The sequence below is a fragment of the Electrophorus electricus genome, chromosome 17 (genome assembly GCF_013358815.1).
Source record: "Electrophorus electricus isolate fEleEle1 chromosome 17, fEleEle1.pri, whole genome shotgun sequence".
NCBI classification, from domain to species: domain Eukaryota; kingdom Metazoa; phylum Chordata; class Actinopteri; order Gymnotiformes; family Gymnotidae; genus Electrophorus; species Electrophorus electricus.
This window is the reverse complement of record NC_049551.1, coordinates 3117826-3133910: the sequence shown is the minus strand read 5'-3', so window position 1 is coordinate 3133910 and position 16085 is coordinate 3117826. Positions and strand designations below refer to the sequence as shown.

Sequence of the window (16085 nt, the reverse complement as noted above, 5' to 3'; positions counted from 1 at the left end):
TCTGGACTACAACCCCCACAAACCTCGCCCCGTCCTTCGCCCGTCACGCGCTCCTTATAGGCTGGACTGACTTGTTCAAATCGTGGGCGCGACCTCCTCCCTGAGGAACAACAGACTCTAGGTATAGCGTGGCCAAACTTCGCTTCTGCTCTATCCATTTTAAGAAGCATGAGATGAGCCTTTGCTAGAATGAGTTACATTATTACATTGGCTACATATTTATTGACTCAGTGTTTTGTTTCCTAAGTACTATGCGTTAACCGTCTTGATGGCTAACTAGCTAGCTAGTTTAAGTTAGCCAGCTATCTAGCTACGTATACCGCTGACAGCCTTTTTAGTGATTGTAGTCTGCTTTAGGGATAGATGCTGTAGAAAAATGTTCTGCTTTGATTAAACATTTATTTAAGTAATACAACTCGCTAGATAGCCGATGAAGTATAGCTAACTACCTTTCTAACTAGGTAGCTAAACTTGAAGTTAACTAATAGTTCAGCTAGCTAACGCTAGTTACCTTGGTGTCTGGTGTATTGGCAGTGATGTTTTACTAAGGCGATTTCATTTCCTATCCCCTTTTGATGATAAATAATTCTCCGAACAACTATAACATTTAGCTAGCTACTTGTCTGAAGTCATACCTTCCCTCAGTTATGAATGTAAAGCACAAAGGGCCACTTGTTTCCTGCTTAGTAGACGGTTGTTTTCTGTACAAAACTGTATTATAACCTTTTTTTTCAGAAATATGAGTCACTGTGAGCTGGAAGAGGTGACACAGTGCATCAATGACAAGATTTCACTCATCAAGAAACTTTTGGACCTGCGTGCAGTAGGTATGACCTCCAGTATCAGTTTGGTTTATGACCTAGATTGTTCAGACTAATTACATCACAGTTCGTTCCTCTGTGTAAGTTTTTTTTTTTTAATTAACTGCACACAGTTTGACTTCGTTGTACAGTCCCGCTAGTTGATGTGGCACTTCCTATTATTTCCCCAGCCAGTGATGCTGACAAACGGGCATTTCTGCTCAAAATCGAGCAGGACGTCAACGCTATAAATGACCTCCTTGATCGGTTTGAGAAATGTGTTACTCAGCAGAGAGACCTGCTCAAGCATTTGAAGGTGCGCTACGATGCCCACCTCTGTTGGGTACACTGCATTTCACCATGCAAAGCTGACGATGCCTGTGGTTACTCAGGGTTGATTGCGCTGCACAGTTCGGTGTTCTTTCTCTCTCTGTCTTGCGCTCAACTCATCAGCTGTTTGTCTAATTTACTTATGATCAGAATCAGGGGACATTGCAGCACTGCTGTCCCAGGACTAGGACAGAAAACCTGCTTTTTATAATGTCAGTCCAAAAATAGCTGCATTGACATACCAGTGCAAGCTAAGCATGTGCTCTTTTTTAGTAATTGAAAATTCAACTCTCCCACTTTTTGTCCCTGAATATCTCTCTCTCTCTGTCTTCCTCCCCACTACAGGAACTGGATGACTTCTTCCAGGAGGATATGCAGGATGCCCGTCACCTAAAAGAGAACATCCCACAGCACATGCCATGCAAAGGGCAGCAGGCAGCTCAGTTAAGGCTCCCTCATTAAAGGCATATTTCAGCCAACGTGTCTGACAGTGAACAAACGCAAGTGAAGTCAGTTAGCTGTCATTACCTGTGAGCTCTTGTTTGGCTAAACTGTTAAGAGCTTCACAGAATGCCACAGTTCTTTACTGGACGGCAGTGGCTCTACCATGTTTGCTGCATTTGAGAAGTGCTTGATAGTCCTCTGATGTACTTGAACCAGATGTGTGTGAGCAGGGGAGGCACTGACCGTGTTATGCTCTGGTCCTCTGTAGGGAACCGTGATCAGTGTTCAGCGGTCAGCCGTTCATTTGTATCTAGCACAGCTTCAGTGTAGAATTGAGTGAAACGAGCAGAGCCTGCACTCACTGTGCACCATGTGGAAGCCTCTGCTTACCACAGTAAACCCCATCTTGCCATGCATGGTTGTTGCTGGGAGACTGACTTTTGTACTTGAAACACGCTCCCAGCTTCCCCAGTACGGTAAAGCTGATTGAAATTCAGTGGTTTGCAGTATACCTAGGCGGTACTGTCACTCAGAAACGGCTGTGGTGCGTAATGTGTCCTCTCTGTTCAAGTGAATCTGACAAGCACTCCCTTCTCTCCGCGCTGTCAGAGGAGGCCAGGCAGACACACAGGCGGAGCTAAGTGAACCACCTCTGCCCAAAAAGCCGCCACGCTCCCACATCAAAGAGATGGAGTTCATCACCATGCAAGAGTTCGACACCATCCCCCAGTGAGTCCTGCCCACACTCAGCTCTCCCAAAGCTCCGTGGTGCTGATAAATCACATTGAGTATTTACTTGTTTACCTGTTTTTTGTTTTGGTTTCATCTTTCTCCTGGGATGCCCTTTTCTATAAAAAACAAAAACAAAACACTAGAGAGAGTCCTTGTTGTCCTGACCAATGCAAGTGTGTATAATCACATTCTGTAAACAAACAAACAAGATGATCAAAAATGAGTTTGTTCCCATTGGAGGCCCTTAATGTCCCGCAGTGGTATGTCTCTTCACTACTGGTGTTCTACTGCGAGGCACATAACTCCGTCCACCTGCCTCTAGATACATGAAAGGACGGGTGACGTATGACCAGCTGAACGCGGCTGTGCGGAGCATTAACACTGCCGTGATGGCGAAATACAGGATCCTACAGCAGCCTGCCAAAAGCCTGAGCAATACCGCACGGAAACTTCACCAGCGATTTAAAGAGCAGGAAACCAAAGATACTAAAGGTACCACACTAGCTACTCCAGGTGCGACCTGGGAACCATGATGCCACAGCCATGTTGGGGGCTCAAAAATGCCACTGTAGCCATCGTTATATAGTTTGCTGTGTGTTCTAGTTCATTCTGGATAGAAAACTCTAGAAACAAAGGTCATTTACCCTGTTGTCTGGCCTTATCAAGCTGTAGGAGGTCGTGAAAAGTGAGCTCTCTGTTTCTCTCTCCCTCTCTCTCCTTCTCTGGATCTGTCTCCCACACTCCCACTCCCCTCTCTTTCCCACGCTGTCACACTCACTCTCTCTCTCTCCCTCTCTCGCTCCTTCTCCTTCGTTCTGACACCGACTCTCCCCCAGGGCTGTTCTTCGTGGTGGAGGAGGACTTGCGGGAGCTGGCCCAGCTGAAGTTGGATAAGCGCTTTGTGGGCATGCTTAACATGCTGAGACATTGCCAGCGGCTGAAGGAGCTCCGTGGAGGAGGTCTGACGCGCTACGTGCTGCTGTGAGCTGCTTCAGACCTGTTGGGGGTGCTAGTGAGCACACTGGTGATACATTTCACCCACACTTCTAAGACGCAGACCTTCTCCTGATATACTACCCAGAATAACCTCAACCTTGATCAGAGGATCTGCATAAACAAAGACACGTTTGTGGTGTTTATGGTGTCTAATCCCTGCACGTTTGGTTGATGGAGTTGTGGATTCTTCTGAAGTACGGTAGCACTAAACGTGGCATTTGTAAGAAGGTGCTGGAAGGTCAGTATGGTCTCTTCAGCTCCGACAAAGCCACTCACGGCCTATCCTACTTTAGCTCGCTGAGACTGGCACCTGTATGCCTGCCTGTGACAGAGCGCGCTATGAACCTTTTTGTTACATCGCATTTTTTTTTTTTGTAAATTTCCCATTTTAAATGAGCATTATAAAATGTCTGTAATAATAAAGAAGCAGCTAATGCTAATTGATTCCATGTGTTTTTGATTGATAATTCATCTGTCATTTACTGTTTTACGTAACTCACTTATTCTGAGTAAATATTAGAAGTTCTCTCTCGTATTATTCGAATGTCTAGGAACATTTTTGTTCTATTTGTGATGTTTAGAACACCATGGTGGCAAACATTTAATTAGAGGAAGATTAATTCTAATATTTGCTGTAGGATGTAGGAGTTAGATTTTAGGGAAGCAGTAGATTTACTCAGTAGAAAGTTAGAAAGCAGTGAAGGGTGCTGAAAGCAAAGCCAAAGTGCACTGTGTTAACATAGTCAGGGACAAGATCAAGGCTAATGCAGCCCAAACTGCATACACGACCACCAAGTGACTAACAAATGTCACTACCATACAACTGGTATTGAAACAAAAAATGAGAACATTCCATTTCATTACCAGGTGTGCACCAAGCACTACACAGCTCTGAGTCAGAACCGTTCGCTGTAGAAAATGTCAGTTTTCTTCAGTTACCTATTTTTACACCCAAAGTTCAATCATTTGTTTGAAAGTTATATTTCAACATGGTCAGTTAGACATTCATAGATGTCCTGAATCATAGTTACATAGTGCTTTACTATGAAGAATGTTCAGTAATGAAGAACAACTGACCGAGACCATGACACACGCCTTCTCATCACTGGTGAGTGATCAGTAATCAATACCTTTTTCTCAACACAGCAACATCTGATTAGTTATTTTGGGTGTTGTCGTGTTGTGTGCAGTTGGAGAGTCCTCTGCTCGCTGTGGTCATCGTGATTACAGGTATTGGCGGGACCTTCCAGTACGGCTTCCATATCTCTGTCCTCACCTCACCTTCAGTCGTGAGTATCAAAGTTGTAAAAGTTATAGATATTAGTCTGTAGTTGCAAAAAAAAAACGTAGTGGGAGGAAAATAAGGTTCTTTTCCTTAGATCAGATATAGATTCCCAAAGGTAGCAGAGAGTAACCTTTGTGAAAGTTTATCAACTGATCATTTGTGAAGCTTTAAGACCTGATGATTCCAAAACCCTTTGTCACCCGTATCCTAGTTTATGTGGCACTTCACTGGCGTCGGGGTTTGTCTCAAGTGACAGTAGGATGTCGGGTGCACAACATGAGTCACTGCCAGCGGCGTTTTTGCTCTGGCAGGCGAGGTAACCATGCGCTGCTCTGCTTAGACTTTGTGCTTGTGTTTTAAGTACGTGAAGAGGCTGGTGAACGCCACGTGCGCCCAGCGTTACGGACGCGCCCTGGAGGCCTGGGAGCTCTCGCTCTTCTGGTCTTTCATCGTCTCCATATACAGCGTTGGGGGCCTGCTGAGCTCACAGTGCGCTGGGCGTCTAGCCACCATCTACGGGAGGTAGGAACGCATGCTTCCAAACTCACACTGCTTTGGGGATTAGAGGGATTTGATCAGAATTATAGTTTCTAGAGTCGGCATGTGAATGAGAACTATGCAGGTGGCTTGTAGAACCATAAAGTCTAAACGACCAGATGAGTCATGCGATGGGGTGAATGTCACAGGGTGAATGGCCATAGAAATGCAGTCTCTAGAGCAGCCATACAGATGGGTGCAGAAATAGTAAGCCATAATTATTTGTGAACGACGCAGCCTCGTCTTTATGATCCCTACTGCAGTTCTTAATACGGGTGTATAACCGCAGAAGAGCCTTCCCTCGAGTGGCTACGTGAAGACGAACTATAGCCTCTTCAACAGGACAGGCATTTGAATTGCAGCTTCCATGCTACAAATCAAATCTCTAGATAAGGAATAGCTCCCCTGTCAGGATGGAATGATGATGACTGGGGTAATGATTAAGTTGATGCTTGTTCAAGTGTGAGCACCTGTGCCGTGAGCACTACACTCCCCACTGTTACTGTCACTGCACATTGGACGTTGCTGCATTTTGCTGTGAAGATGTGGATCGTTTTAATCAATTGAACTAAACAAATTATTGAGCAATTAATTCCCTCTGGGGGAGACGCCGTCGTTTAATTGTAGAATCGATTTGAATATGTGCTGAGGAAAAGAGGCAAAGCTCCAGCAGGTGCTGAATTTGGCTGAGTTCAGAAATCTCTCGGGTGGTCACCCCCGCCGTGCTTAGTGGTTCTAAACAGGGTTCCTGCTTTAACAGACCCGACACGGCCCATCCGAGAATAGAGACTGGTTGTGTGGAAGCAGTGAGGTCATAGGGCTCTGCGCAGCATCTGAGATCAATTTGCAGACAGACAGCATTAACAGTATGTGTGGATCTGTAGTCTGTCCACACGAGTCCTGCTACATGTGTGTAGATTATGATGGCTGTGCTGTCTAGCGATTCTTCCTGTTGCTGTGCAGGGATGTGTGTATAAATCATGGCGTCTATGTAGGCGTATGTGTAGATTACGATGACTGTGCTGTTTAAGATCCTCCTGTTGTTGTGTAATTAGGAAGCGATGCCTTGTACTCAACAATGTGGCGGCCATCTGTGGCGCCGTGCTGATGGGGTTCAGTAAAATGGCCAACTCGTTCGAGATGATCATGGTGGCGCGCTTCCTCTATGGCATTAATGCAGGTGCTCTACAAACTCATCATCACCTTCATCAGGATTTATGTAAATTCTCAGCATCATGGTGGCTTTGTCATTCATCCAGCAGAATCAACATCAATATTAACAAAGTTAACCAAAAAAAAGTCTGATAAGGAGAATGAGAGGGGAAAGAGTAGAAGTACTGTTCTACATCAGACATGTCTGGGGCTAGGGTGACCAGCAGGTAGGGTCACCAGGGACGTGTCACCAGCTCTCTCAGTATAACTATTAACCTAATCCATTTAATTAAAGACTACAGCTTGTCAACGTAGTCAGAAGCGCTGGAGGGACAGATTGCCATGTGGAAAAAAGAGGTGACATTTTTTTAAATTGTGATTGAAGGGCACGAAATGAAATTAAGGGGATGAGAGAGCTAACATGGTGAGTGTAGGAGCAGTAACACTGAAAATCTCTGCCCCTTCTTTTTCTTTACTGTTGCACTGTGTATGTGTGTGCTGGGCAGGAGTGAGTCTGGCTGTCCACACCATGTATGTGTTGGAGTGTGCCCCCAAGAGGCTGAGAGGGATGGTGGGCGTGTCTGTGGGCTGCTTCGTCTCCATGGGCAAATTGTTTGGACAGCTGCTTGGCATCAGGTGGGTGATTATGTCATTGGTGTGACATCAAATGGGGTATGTGGACAAACACACATGACAAACACATTAATAGATTTCCACGTCACTGCAGTTGCATACTATCATTTGACTGATGGAACACATGCAAACTCAGTAAAAATGATATTTTTAGACAAACTTTAAAATGTAATTTGTTATTAAAAATCCTTTTTCTGGTCCTAGTTACCTGTTTTTCATTGTACTATAAATATATAATCCTGTTTCAGGTATTCCAGTACTCTTCAGACAAAATACATCAGCACAAATGGCAATGGTGCAAATCTGCTGTAAATGCAATTACAGGCTCGCTCTCGCTGTGCATTGTGACTGAAACTGGTGTGTGTTTGTTTGTGGTTATAGTGTGGTATTTGGGACAGATAAGTGATGTGTATGCGTGTTTATAGTGAGGTATTTGGGACAGATGATAAGCAATGTGTGTGTTTACAGTGAGTTGTTTGGGACAGATGATGAGCGACGTACGTGTGTGTGTGTTTAGTGAGGTGTTTGGGACAGATGATAAGCGGTGTGTGTGTGTGTGTTTACAATGAGTTGTTTGGGACAGATGATGAGCGATGTGTGTGTTTACAATGAGTTGTTTGGGACAGATGATGAGTGGTGTGTGTGTGTGTGTGTGTGTGTGTGTGTGTGTGTGTGTGTGTGTGTGTGTGTGTGTGTGTGTGTTTACAGTGAGGTATTTGGGACAGATGAAAAGTGGCCTGTGTTGCTGTCCTTCAGTGGGCTGATTGGTCTTCTGCAGCTGGTCTCTCTGCCCTTCCTGCCTGAGTCTCCTCGCTATCTGCTCCTGGTGCGCAGTGACAGACTGGCCTGTGAGAAAGGTGAGGAACGCACACACGCAACCTAACAGCTTGCAGAAAGGTGGCACTCCAACAGTAGCACTGGCTGCTGATGTCTGGTCTGAACCATTAGAGTTCGAGCCGGAGCATTAACTCGAACAGCAGTCCTACACTTTGTGTTTATTAGAGCCTAACAGCACATATGCATGTGTGTGAACGTGTCTGTGTGTGCGCGTGCGTATGTAGCTCTGAGGCAGATCCTGGGTGCTCGTGGGGATCTTGCTGTGGAGGTGGAGGAGATGCAGGTGGAGCACGCTGCCTTGAAGGGTGTGAAGAACCATGGCGTCCTGGAGCTCCTGCTCTCCCGCACCACCCGCTGGCAGCTGCTCACAGTCGTCGTCACCTTTATGACGCTACAGCTGTGTGGCATCAATGCTGTGAGTCTCTCTCTCACACACACACACACACACACACACACACACACACACACACACACACACACACACAGCGTACGAGTTAGAGTTCTTCTTTAGGAACCTTCTTCAGATCTGGAGTGCCACGCTGTGGGTGTTTGGTGGTTCCTTTAAAGCTCCTGCTCCTGCACCACCATGAGCTGCTGAGCTGAAGTGTCAAATGGGCCGTTAGTAGAAATTCACATGACAGGAAATCAGAAATCTTTAAGAGCCGTGTTGGGAACCAGGGTGTTTTAGTTAATGAATCTAATTCCTCATGGTTAGTGATGGATAAGATGTCATTTTGTTCATTTACAATATAGAATCATTCATTTCCTGCATTTATAACAGACAAAATGTCTGAGAACACATGCAGTCTTTGCCCAGATAAGACTAGCACAACACAAAACTAGCACACTGCAAGACTACTAGGAACTAGATTAAGAGCCTCATTCATTCCTCATTCAGTGTGTTTCAGCAGGTTTTTTGCAGTTCTATTTGCATTCCTTTGACTATGGTGAGAAAGGTTTGCGTATGTGACAGAAAGAGAGTGAAAGAGAGAATGTGTGTGTGTGTGAGGAAGTGAGAGTGTGTGCAAGAGCAGTGTGTTCAGTGTTCGGAGTCTCTGCAGGTCTACCTGTACTCCTCTGATGTGTTTCGTGCCGCGGGGATTGCAGGCCACAACCTGCGCTACGTGGCCCTGGGGACGGGTCTGTGTGAAGTGTTCACCTCCATCGCCTGTGTAAGCCATCAATCTTCTGCTCCCACTACACATACCTACACACATGCACAGGGGAGGAGGAGCCCCCCTCCTGCACACATACGCACACACAGGCACGGATATACACACACACACACACACACACACACACTGGGTTGTCCAGGTCACCTGTAGGCTGTGCTTGTCTGTGCTGCAGGGGATGGTGATTGAGAGAACAGGGAAAAGGCAGCTGCTCATTCAGGGTTATCTGGGCATGGCCACTACACTGGCCATCCTCACAGTCACACTGTACCTGCAGGTCAGTACACGCCGTCCTCGCCGCACTCCTGCAGGTCAGTACACGCCGTCCTCGCCGCACTCCTGCAGGTCAGTACACGCCGTCCTCGCCGCACTCCTGCAGGTCAGTACACGCCGTCCTCGCCGCACTCCTGCAGGTCAGTACACGCCGTCCTCGCCGCACTCCCGCAGGTCAGTACACGCCTTCCTCGCCGCACTCCCGCAGGTCAGTACACGCCTTCCTCGCCGCACTCCCGCAGGTCAGTACACGCCTTCCTCGCCGCACTCCCGCAGGTCAGTACACGCCTTCCTCGCCGCACTCCTGCAGGTCAGTACACGCCGTCCTCGCCGCACTCCTGCAGGTCAGTACACGCCGTCCTCGCCGCACTCCTGCAGGTCAGTACACGCCGTCCTCGCCGCACTCCTGCAGGTCAGTACACGCCTTCCCACACTACTGTGCCACAACAAAAGCGTGGAATTCTAATCACAGCATATGAAATGTGGTTGTGGTGGTATAGGTTTATGTGACACTGTGTGTGTGGTGGTGTAGGTTTATGACATTGTGCTGATATGTTGTAGATTGAAGTGACACATTGCGGTGGTGTAGGTTTGTGATATGGTTACGTTAATTTAGGTTTACAGATGCTATGGTTGTGGTTATGCATGTTTACGTGATGCTGTGGTCATGGTGATGTAGGTTTATGTAGTGCTATGGTTGTGTGGTTGTAGGTTTACGCGGCACTGTGTGTGGTTGAAGGTTTACATGGTGTGGTTATGCAATTGTAGGTTTTCATGGTGCTGTAGTTAAATGTTTACATGACATGGTTTGTGCAGTTGTAAGTTTGTGATGCTGTAGTTGTGGTGATATGGGTTTACGTGACGTGGTTGTGGTGATGGTTTACATGATATGAATGTGGTGATGGGATATGTTTACGTGATTCTATGGTTCTTTGGTTGTAGGTTTACATGACGTTATGGTTGTGCAGTTCTAGGTTTACATTACGTTGCAGTTGTAGGGTTACGTGACGCTATGGTTGTGTGATTGTAGGGTTACGTGACGCTATGGTTGTAGGGTTACGTGACGCTATGGTTGTAGGGTTACGTGACGCTATGGTTGTAGGGTTACGTGACGCTATGGTTGTAGGGTTACGTGACGCTATGGTTGTAGGGTTACGTGACGCTATGGTTGTAGGGTTACGTGACGCTATGGTTGTAGGGTTACGTGACGCTGTGGTTGTGCGGTTGTAGGTTTACGGTTGTGCGGTTGTAGGGTTACATGACGTTGTGGTTGTGCGGTTGTAGGTTTACGTTTCATGGATGCCATACTGCAGCGTGGTCCTCATCTTCATCTACATCTTCTTCTTCTCCGTTGGACCAGGTGGGTCCACATTGCTGGAGTGGGTCATTGCTGTAATTATGTTGTTGTTACTGCATAATTATTATATTATAGTAATTAACACTAAGTATTACCAGAGGCTCGCTGTTGTACTACTTGTCTTGTTTGTAGTGTCTGTTTCTCTCTCTCTCTCAAATAGCTGCTGTAACAGCACCTCTGCCTGGTGAAATTTTTACACAGTCCTTCAAAACAGCAGCATTCACATTGGCGTGCACTCTGAACTGGGCGGGGCTCTTCTTAGTGGGCATGGTGTTCCCCATCATAGTGGTGAGCCCAACCCCCCCCCCCCCCCCCCCCCAAACACTTGCACTACACAAACTGCCTGCATCCGGAGCAACTGCCAAGGAGACGCATCAATATCGCATCATTTTCATTCTCAGTTCCAGCTGTCATTGGTTCCAGAATGATCTATTTGGTGCTTACAACTGAAAGGAATCTGATTAGTTGCCGAAAATAAATTGAAAGATGTTCACTGTGTTTTGTTCACTAGGGCAGTTTTAATTAACTGGAAGAAACAAGAGAAACTTGTGTAACTACCTTAACTTGTGATCACCTTTTCTGTATTCGACTGTAATGAAAGCAAACCCTGCATGTCTAGACGCACAGTTTTGCATTCAGTTTAGAATTATGCTGCATTTGGGCCACAGTTCTGTTAAACGTAGTTCTGTTGAAGGTGTTAATTGCTGGGGCTTCTCCAGCGTCACTGTTCATTGTCTCCTCACTCTGTTACTGTTTTCTCTCTCTCTCCCCACATGTCTCTCTTAGGAGCATTTGGGCTATTTCTGCTTCCTCATCTTCTTCATCTTCTGCCTCGGCTCCGGTTTGTTTGTGTGGTATCATGTTCCAGAGACCAGGAACAGGAGCATCTTGGAGATCACTGCCGCATTCGAGCAAATGCACAGCAAAGACAAACTCCCGCTCGAGACCAAGCAGACCAAGCTTCAAGCTCTTCACACCACTCAGCCACAGCATGGCCAGAGCACCAAACTTTGATTCCAAGACTCATATCGCATATAAAAAATGTAGTGTCCAGTAAATAAACTGTACAGACAAAATGGTATGCAAACAAAATAGATTCCAATAAATAAACTCCTTACTGTTCCATGGCATCAATTTTGATAGGCTTGAGAAAACCTCAAAAATCAGCTTCTGTTACTTTGAAAAGTGGAACAATATATTTGTGCTCTGAATCCCATCCAAGTTTTTCAGAACACCAACACAAAGGACACTTAATATGGTTCCTTTATTTTTGAGAATGATAGTCAAAGCCTTCAGGGGTTAGCTATGACATTTACAAGTCACAATTAAAAAATCTGTATGTTAGAATGTTAGAATTTAACAAGTCAATTTAGTTCAATTAAAGAAAATGCCAATGCGGTTGGCCTTAAAAATGCTTGTTCTGTTTACACTGTTGATCTCTCTTACAGAATTAGACAAATGCTGATTATCTTATCTTTTTAGCCGTGTGTCAGTGTCAGATTACAGCAGGTCTGTCAGAAGTGCCATTCTTCCGTGGGTGAATCTCAGGACGTTAAGGGCTCTCGGACATATAAACTTACTTTTACAAACGGAATTTGTTTAACACGTGCCTGAACTGTGCCGATGTCAAAGCTGAATAGCTACGCATGTCTTTAAACGTGCGAATAATAACCAGTGTCGCTTCGCTTCGTTGTCAAGCGCAGGGAACTGTGTTCGGAAAACTATAGACATTAGTCACAAAAAGAGTGACTCACGAAATGAGTTCATTTTAAGGTGATGCGCGAAGACGAAATGAACGCGCGTTTGCTCTGCTGAGCGCGAGGGTATAGATCGGTCTGGCGTGCTCGCTCAAGCCTCGAGGGCAGGGGTCCCTGCGGGTGCGCTGCTCTGATAACACTATCTACGTGCGCAAACCCGCGCTCTGCCCCGTACGCCCGCACCCATTTTATGCACTGGAAAGGGCTTGCCCGCTCACGACTCTTACGGCAGGTTTACGAGGTGTCCGCGTAACGCTGCAGCTTTGACGCGCAGCTGAGGCTCACGCGAAGAGAGACATTCTAGGTTGTGCACAGCACGCGACAATGGATGGATTCCTGCAGGAGGCGGGTGCGATGGACGTGCAGGCAGGAAAAGGCGACATTCACCATAGGTGAGAAAAAGCATTTAAACCAAAGCACTTTACGCGTGGCCGGGCTAATATTGGGAGGAGCTGAAGACTTTTGCATCAGTAGAGTAGTGACGGATGTTGAGAATGCATTGAAACCTATATAACAAGAACCCACCGTTATGTAGAAGATTGGGATAAATCACGAGAGGTCAATATGTGCTCATACTTGAGCAGTAATGGACAGCGATGTAACGGGGGGGGGGGGTATAACCGTGTCTCCAGGCCCGTGCTCTTACCATTCGCATAGGCAAATTGACTTCCTATAGTCTAGATATGCAAATAAGGAATACGTTACACTTACTAACAGTCAGGAGTAAACTTTTAAACTCTGCGCGATGATTGTTCTTTGGCATGCTTCCCAATATGCCTGCCAAGATTTTAAACGATGTTGTCATGGTTCTCTTTTTTTAACTTAACGCTCCTTGGCCCCGAGTTTCTACCTCCCCGTGGGGAATCCATGACGTCATCTCAAGCGCCGTTCGATTACTTTATTAGCTAAAATTAATTGTGTTAGACAAGCCCCCAAAAGAGTCGATTACAGCAGAATTTGTCCAAAAATCAGTGAAATGTTACGTGTTTTCCTTTTCAACTCCCAACAACAAATGCAGACAAAACCGTTAAAAATTGTAAGCTTGAGCAATAACACGTTACATTATATAGTATAATATATAATTATAATAATATGTATATAATATATAATGTATAAAATTATAATAATATGTCATCTATTAATGCACTTTGGACTGGCGGGGTCATTTCTATTGTAAACGACCAGTTGAGTAGTTTTCACTGACACTAGCACCAAAAGTGAGGTTCCTTCCCTTATCTACCTATATCTACCTAACCATATCATCTGCACATTAAATGCTAAGATACGAATCTATTGGGAGAAAGATGCATTAGGCTATTAGAAGGCCTGAGACTCACATACTGTAGTCACACTACCATACATTTATCTAAAGAAGTCTATAGTGATCTTGAAATTACTTTTAATTAACTGTGGTACATTGTTTTATTGTAATTCTTTTAAATGTATCAGATGTTGGTTATCTTAATACAGTAAGTCTTTTATTTTTTAGTGTTTTCTTTCTTATTTCAATTGCACAGTTTTCACCATAACTAAGCAGTTTATTGTAATCTATATGAAACCTAATCGTTACAGCTTCTTGAACTATAGACTACATGGACCTACAAATGCACACTGGAGATGAACAGAACATGGAGGGTGGGTGAAGTGTCAAGGGTGGAGAGTTTGCACCATCAGGTTGAAACAGCAAAAACAAATGAACTAATTAATTAATTATTACATTTACCCATCAGTAGACATTTGCATTTTATTATATTGATGACCCCTCAGAGTGCAAGAGGAATTGCAAAAAAACCTTTAACCATGCACAGATAGGAAGAGTAGAAGGACATAAGTTGGAAAGAAAAACATGCAGCTGCTAAGTGGAAAAAATGATCAGGACTGTTTCTGTGGTGTTTGCATTTAAACACAGCTCTGAGAACTTATCCCGTCGGACTGCACAGTAGACCCATTTCTGATTGATTCTGTTTATGCAGTAGGTAAATTTCCTATTGGCTGTACAGTAGGTTCATCTTAGATTGGCTAAACAGTAGACTTATCTTTGATTGATTCCATAGTAGACTTATCTCTCCATATGATAACTAAATCTTTTACCAGGTTTGCACCTTACAGACGACTAAAAGTCAGGATTCACCTGGTTAAATATTAATCACAACTCCATATGCAGTGAAAAAGAGATTGAGAGAGTGGACCCAGTGCACAGCTGTCTCTCTGTCTGTCTGTCTGTGTCTCTCTGATACACACATACAGCTTTTGGGCTAAGAACAATATGAAGCTTCAACTGAAAAAACTGTTGGTAGGACAACCTACCAAGGGTGATACCAGTTGCATTCAAACATGACTTGCTGTAATGAGCATACTTATAAAAACATAGAAATTATAAATTTAGTAAGGTTAGTTGGAAGTAAGCCATCATTCAAGTAAGCAATTGGTGATGTTTTTGTTCTTTTTCTTTCAGATAGGTTACTGCTGAACTTGCTAGATGTTCTGCTAAGCATTTTGCAGAATTGTACCAACCAGTGTTCTTACTCCAGACTGGGATTCGGGTCCAGAGTTTCAACACTTTGACTTGTTTGTCTTCTTTGAATTGGGCCAAAATAAAGGCTCCACTTTGGGCAAGCACATCTACTGGGATTTTATCATCCTGGAACTCTGCGGAGTTGAGGCACATATCAGGATAATCTACTGTTCCGACCATCAGCTCACTTATCTCAGAGCATCTTGGAGAAAAACACATATATTTTTATGATGCTAAAACAGTGGGTCCAGACTCTTTTTCCTCACACACTAGATACTGTGTAATATGCATTCACATTAATAGCTAAATAAGAAGCCCTGGGTTATGATATTGATATTTCCCATATGTATTGATTTACCATTGTGCCATCCGATAGTGGGAAAAATAACAGCGTTGCTGAGAGTAGGCGGAACTAAGGACCACCCACAGCACAAACCTCCTACATGATGTCACTGTGTCACGTCACCCCGTGCTTATGCTACGTGAACATGCACCACGTGCAAATGGAGATGCTGCCAAAATGTGTGAGGGTGCTGATAAGGAGAGCTTGGTGTGTCTGCGTTCCCTGATATAACGCAGCTATAAAGGAGAGCAGAGAGAGTCTTCGAAATATTAATGTTTCTGTGGAATCAGAGGAAACTTTCAGAAAATCTGTTGACTTCTCCTCCTGTCAGTATCATAGATGCAAATGTCGCAGCGAGTGTCAGAAAGTGCCATGTAAGGAGTCTCAGTTTGCTAAGTGGCGAAGCAGATCCCAATAAACAAATAGTAATAGTTCAGGCTGTGTGTGTGCTCACAAAGTCAGTGACTGTCTCTCCTGTGTCTCCACTCTAGGGTGTTCATCAACAAGAGTGTTAATCTGGGGAACATTAAGTGTTATGGCTTCGATATGGACTACACTCTAGCCAGTGAGTACACTCTATAAAGCAAGAAGTTTTTTATCTAGTCCTTTCCGACCCAGTTCCAGTCTGAACTTAGTGATCAGCAGTGCACCTTTGATGATGTGGCTCAGGCATGTTGGGAGCAAAAACTATCAGAGCACTGAACCAAGAGCACGCTGATGTAAAGTGAAACGTTGCGCTGTTGCTATAGTTACCTCCTCTCCTTCCCCCACACAGTATACAAGTCACCTGAATATGAGAGCTTGGGCTTCGAGATGCTCAGGGACCGGCTGGTCTCCATTGGCTACCCGCACGAGTTGCTGCGCTACACCTACGACTCCACATTCCCTACGCGGTGAGTCTGGCTTCTGGAAGCGCCGCACT

At 44.9% G+C, this 16085-nt stretch overlaps 3 protein-coding genes across 7 annotated transcripts in view; all 3 read left to right on the top strand.

Moving 5' to 3' along the window:
• The first annotated feature begins 24 nt into the window (after positions 1–24).
• ska1 (spindle and kinetochore associated complex subunit 1) lies at positions 25–3746 on the top strand. The gene is made up of 7 exons (XM_027006501.2): positions 25–121; positions 736–827; positions 992–1116; positions 1476–1573; positions 2184–2303; positions 2629–2798; positions 3143–3746. Exons 2-7 carry the CDS (start codon positions 740–742, stop codon positions 3289–3291), a joined length of 750 nt encoding a protein of 249 aa, XP_026862302.2. The 5' UTR covers positions 25–121; positions 736–739; the 3' UTR covers positions 3292–3746.
• Positions 3747–4318: 572 nt separating this feature from the next.
• slc2a11l (solute carrier family 2 member 11, like) lies at positions 4319–11876 on the top strand. 3 transcript variants are annotated; one of them, XM_035535703.1, is made up of 12 exons: positions 4319–4410; positions 4493–4591; positions 4949–5109; positions 6180–6304; positions 6783–6912; positions 7666–7766; positions 7971–8161; positions 8808–8918; positions 9094–9195; positions 10476–10551; positions 10750–10836; positions 11335–11876. In XM_035535703.1, the coding sequence occupies exons 1-12, from the start codon at positions 4354–4356 to the stop codon at positions 11607–11609; spliced, it is 1515 nt and encodes a 504-aa protein (XP_035391596.1). In that variant the 5' UTR covers positions 4319–4353; the 3' UTR covers positions 11610–11876. The 3 variants fall into 3 exon arrangements, with proteins under 3 accessions (XP_035391596.1, XP_035391594.1, XP_035391595.1); XM_035535701.1 differs by having other exon boundaries at positions 7618–7766; XM_035535702.1 differs by having other exon boundaries at positions 7618–7766; positions 10709–10836.
• Positions 11877–12538: 662 nt separating this feature from the next.
• nt5c2l1 (5'-nucleotidase, cytosolic II, like 1) overlaps positions 12539–16085 on the top strand; it is a 12438-nt gene continuing 8891 nt past the window's right edge. For all 3 annotated transcript variants that reach the window (XR_003410386.2, XM_027006513.2, XM_027006512.2), the window contains exons 1-3: positions 12539–12697; positions 15655–15728; positions 15939–16056. Coding sequence is in view for 2 of the 3 variants with exons in the window: in XM_027006513.2 (XP_026862314.1) it covers positions 12630–12697; positions 15655–15728; positions 15939–16056 (260 nt within the window). In the remaining variant the exon portion in view is untranslated. The remainder of the gene's footprint in view (positions 12698–15654; positions 15729–15938; positions 16057–16085) is intronic.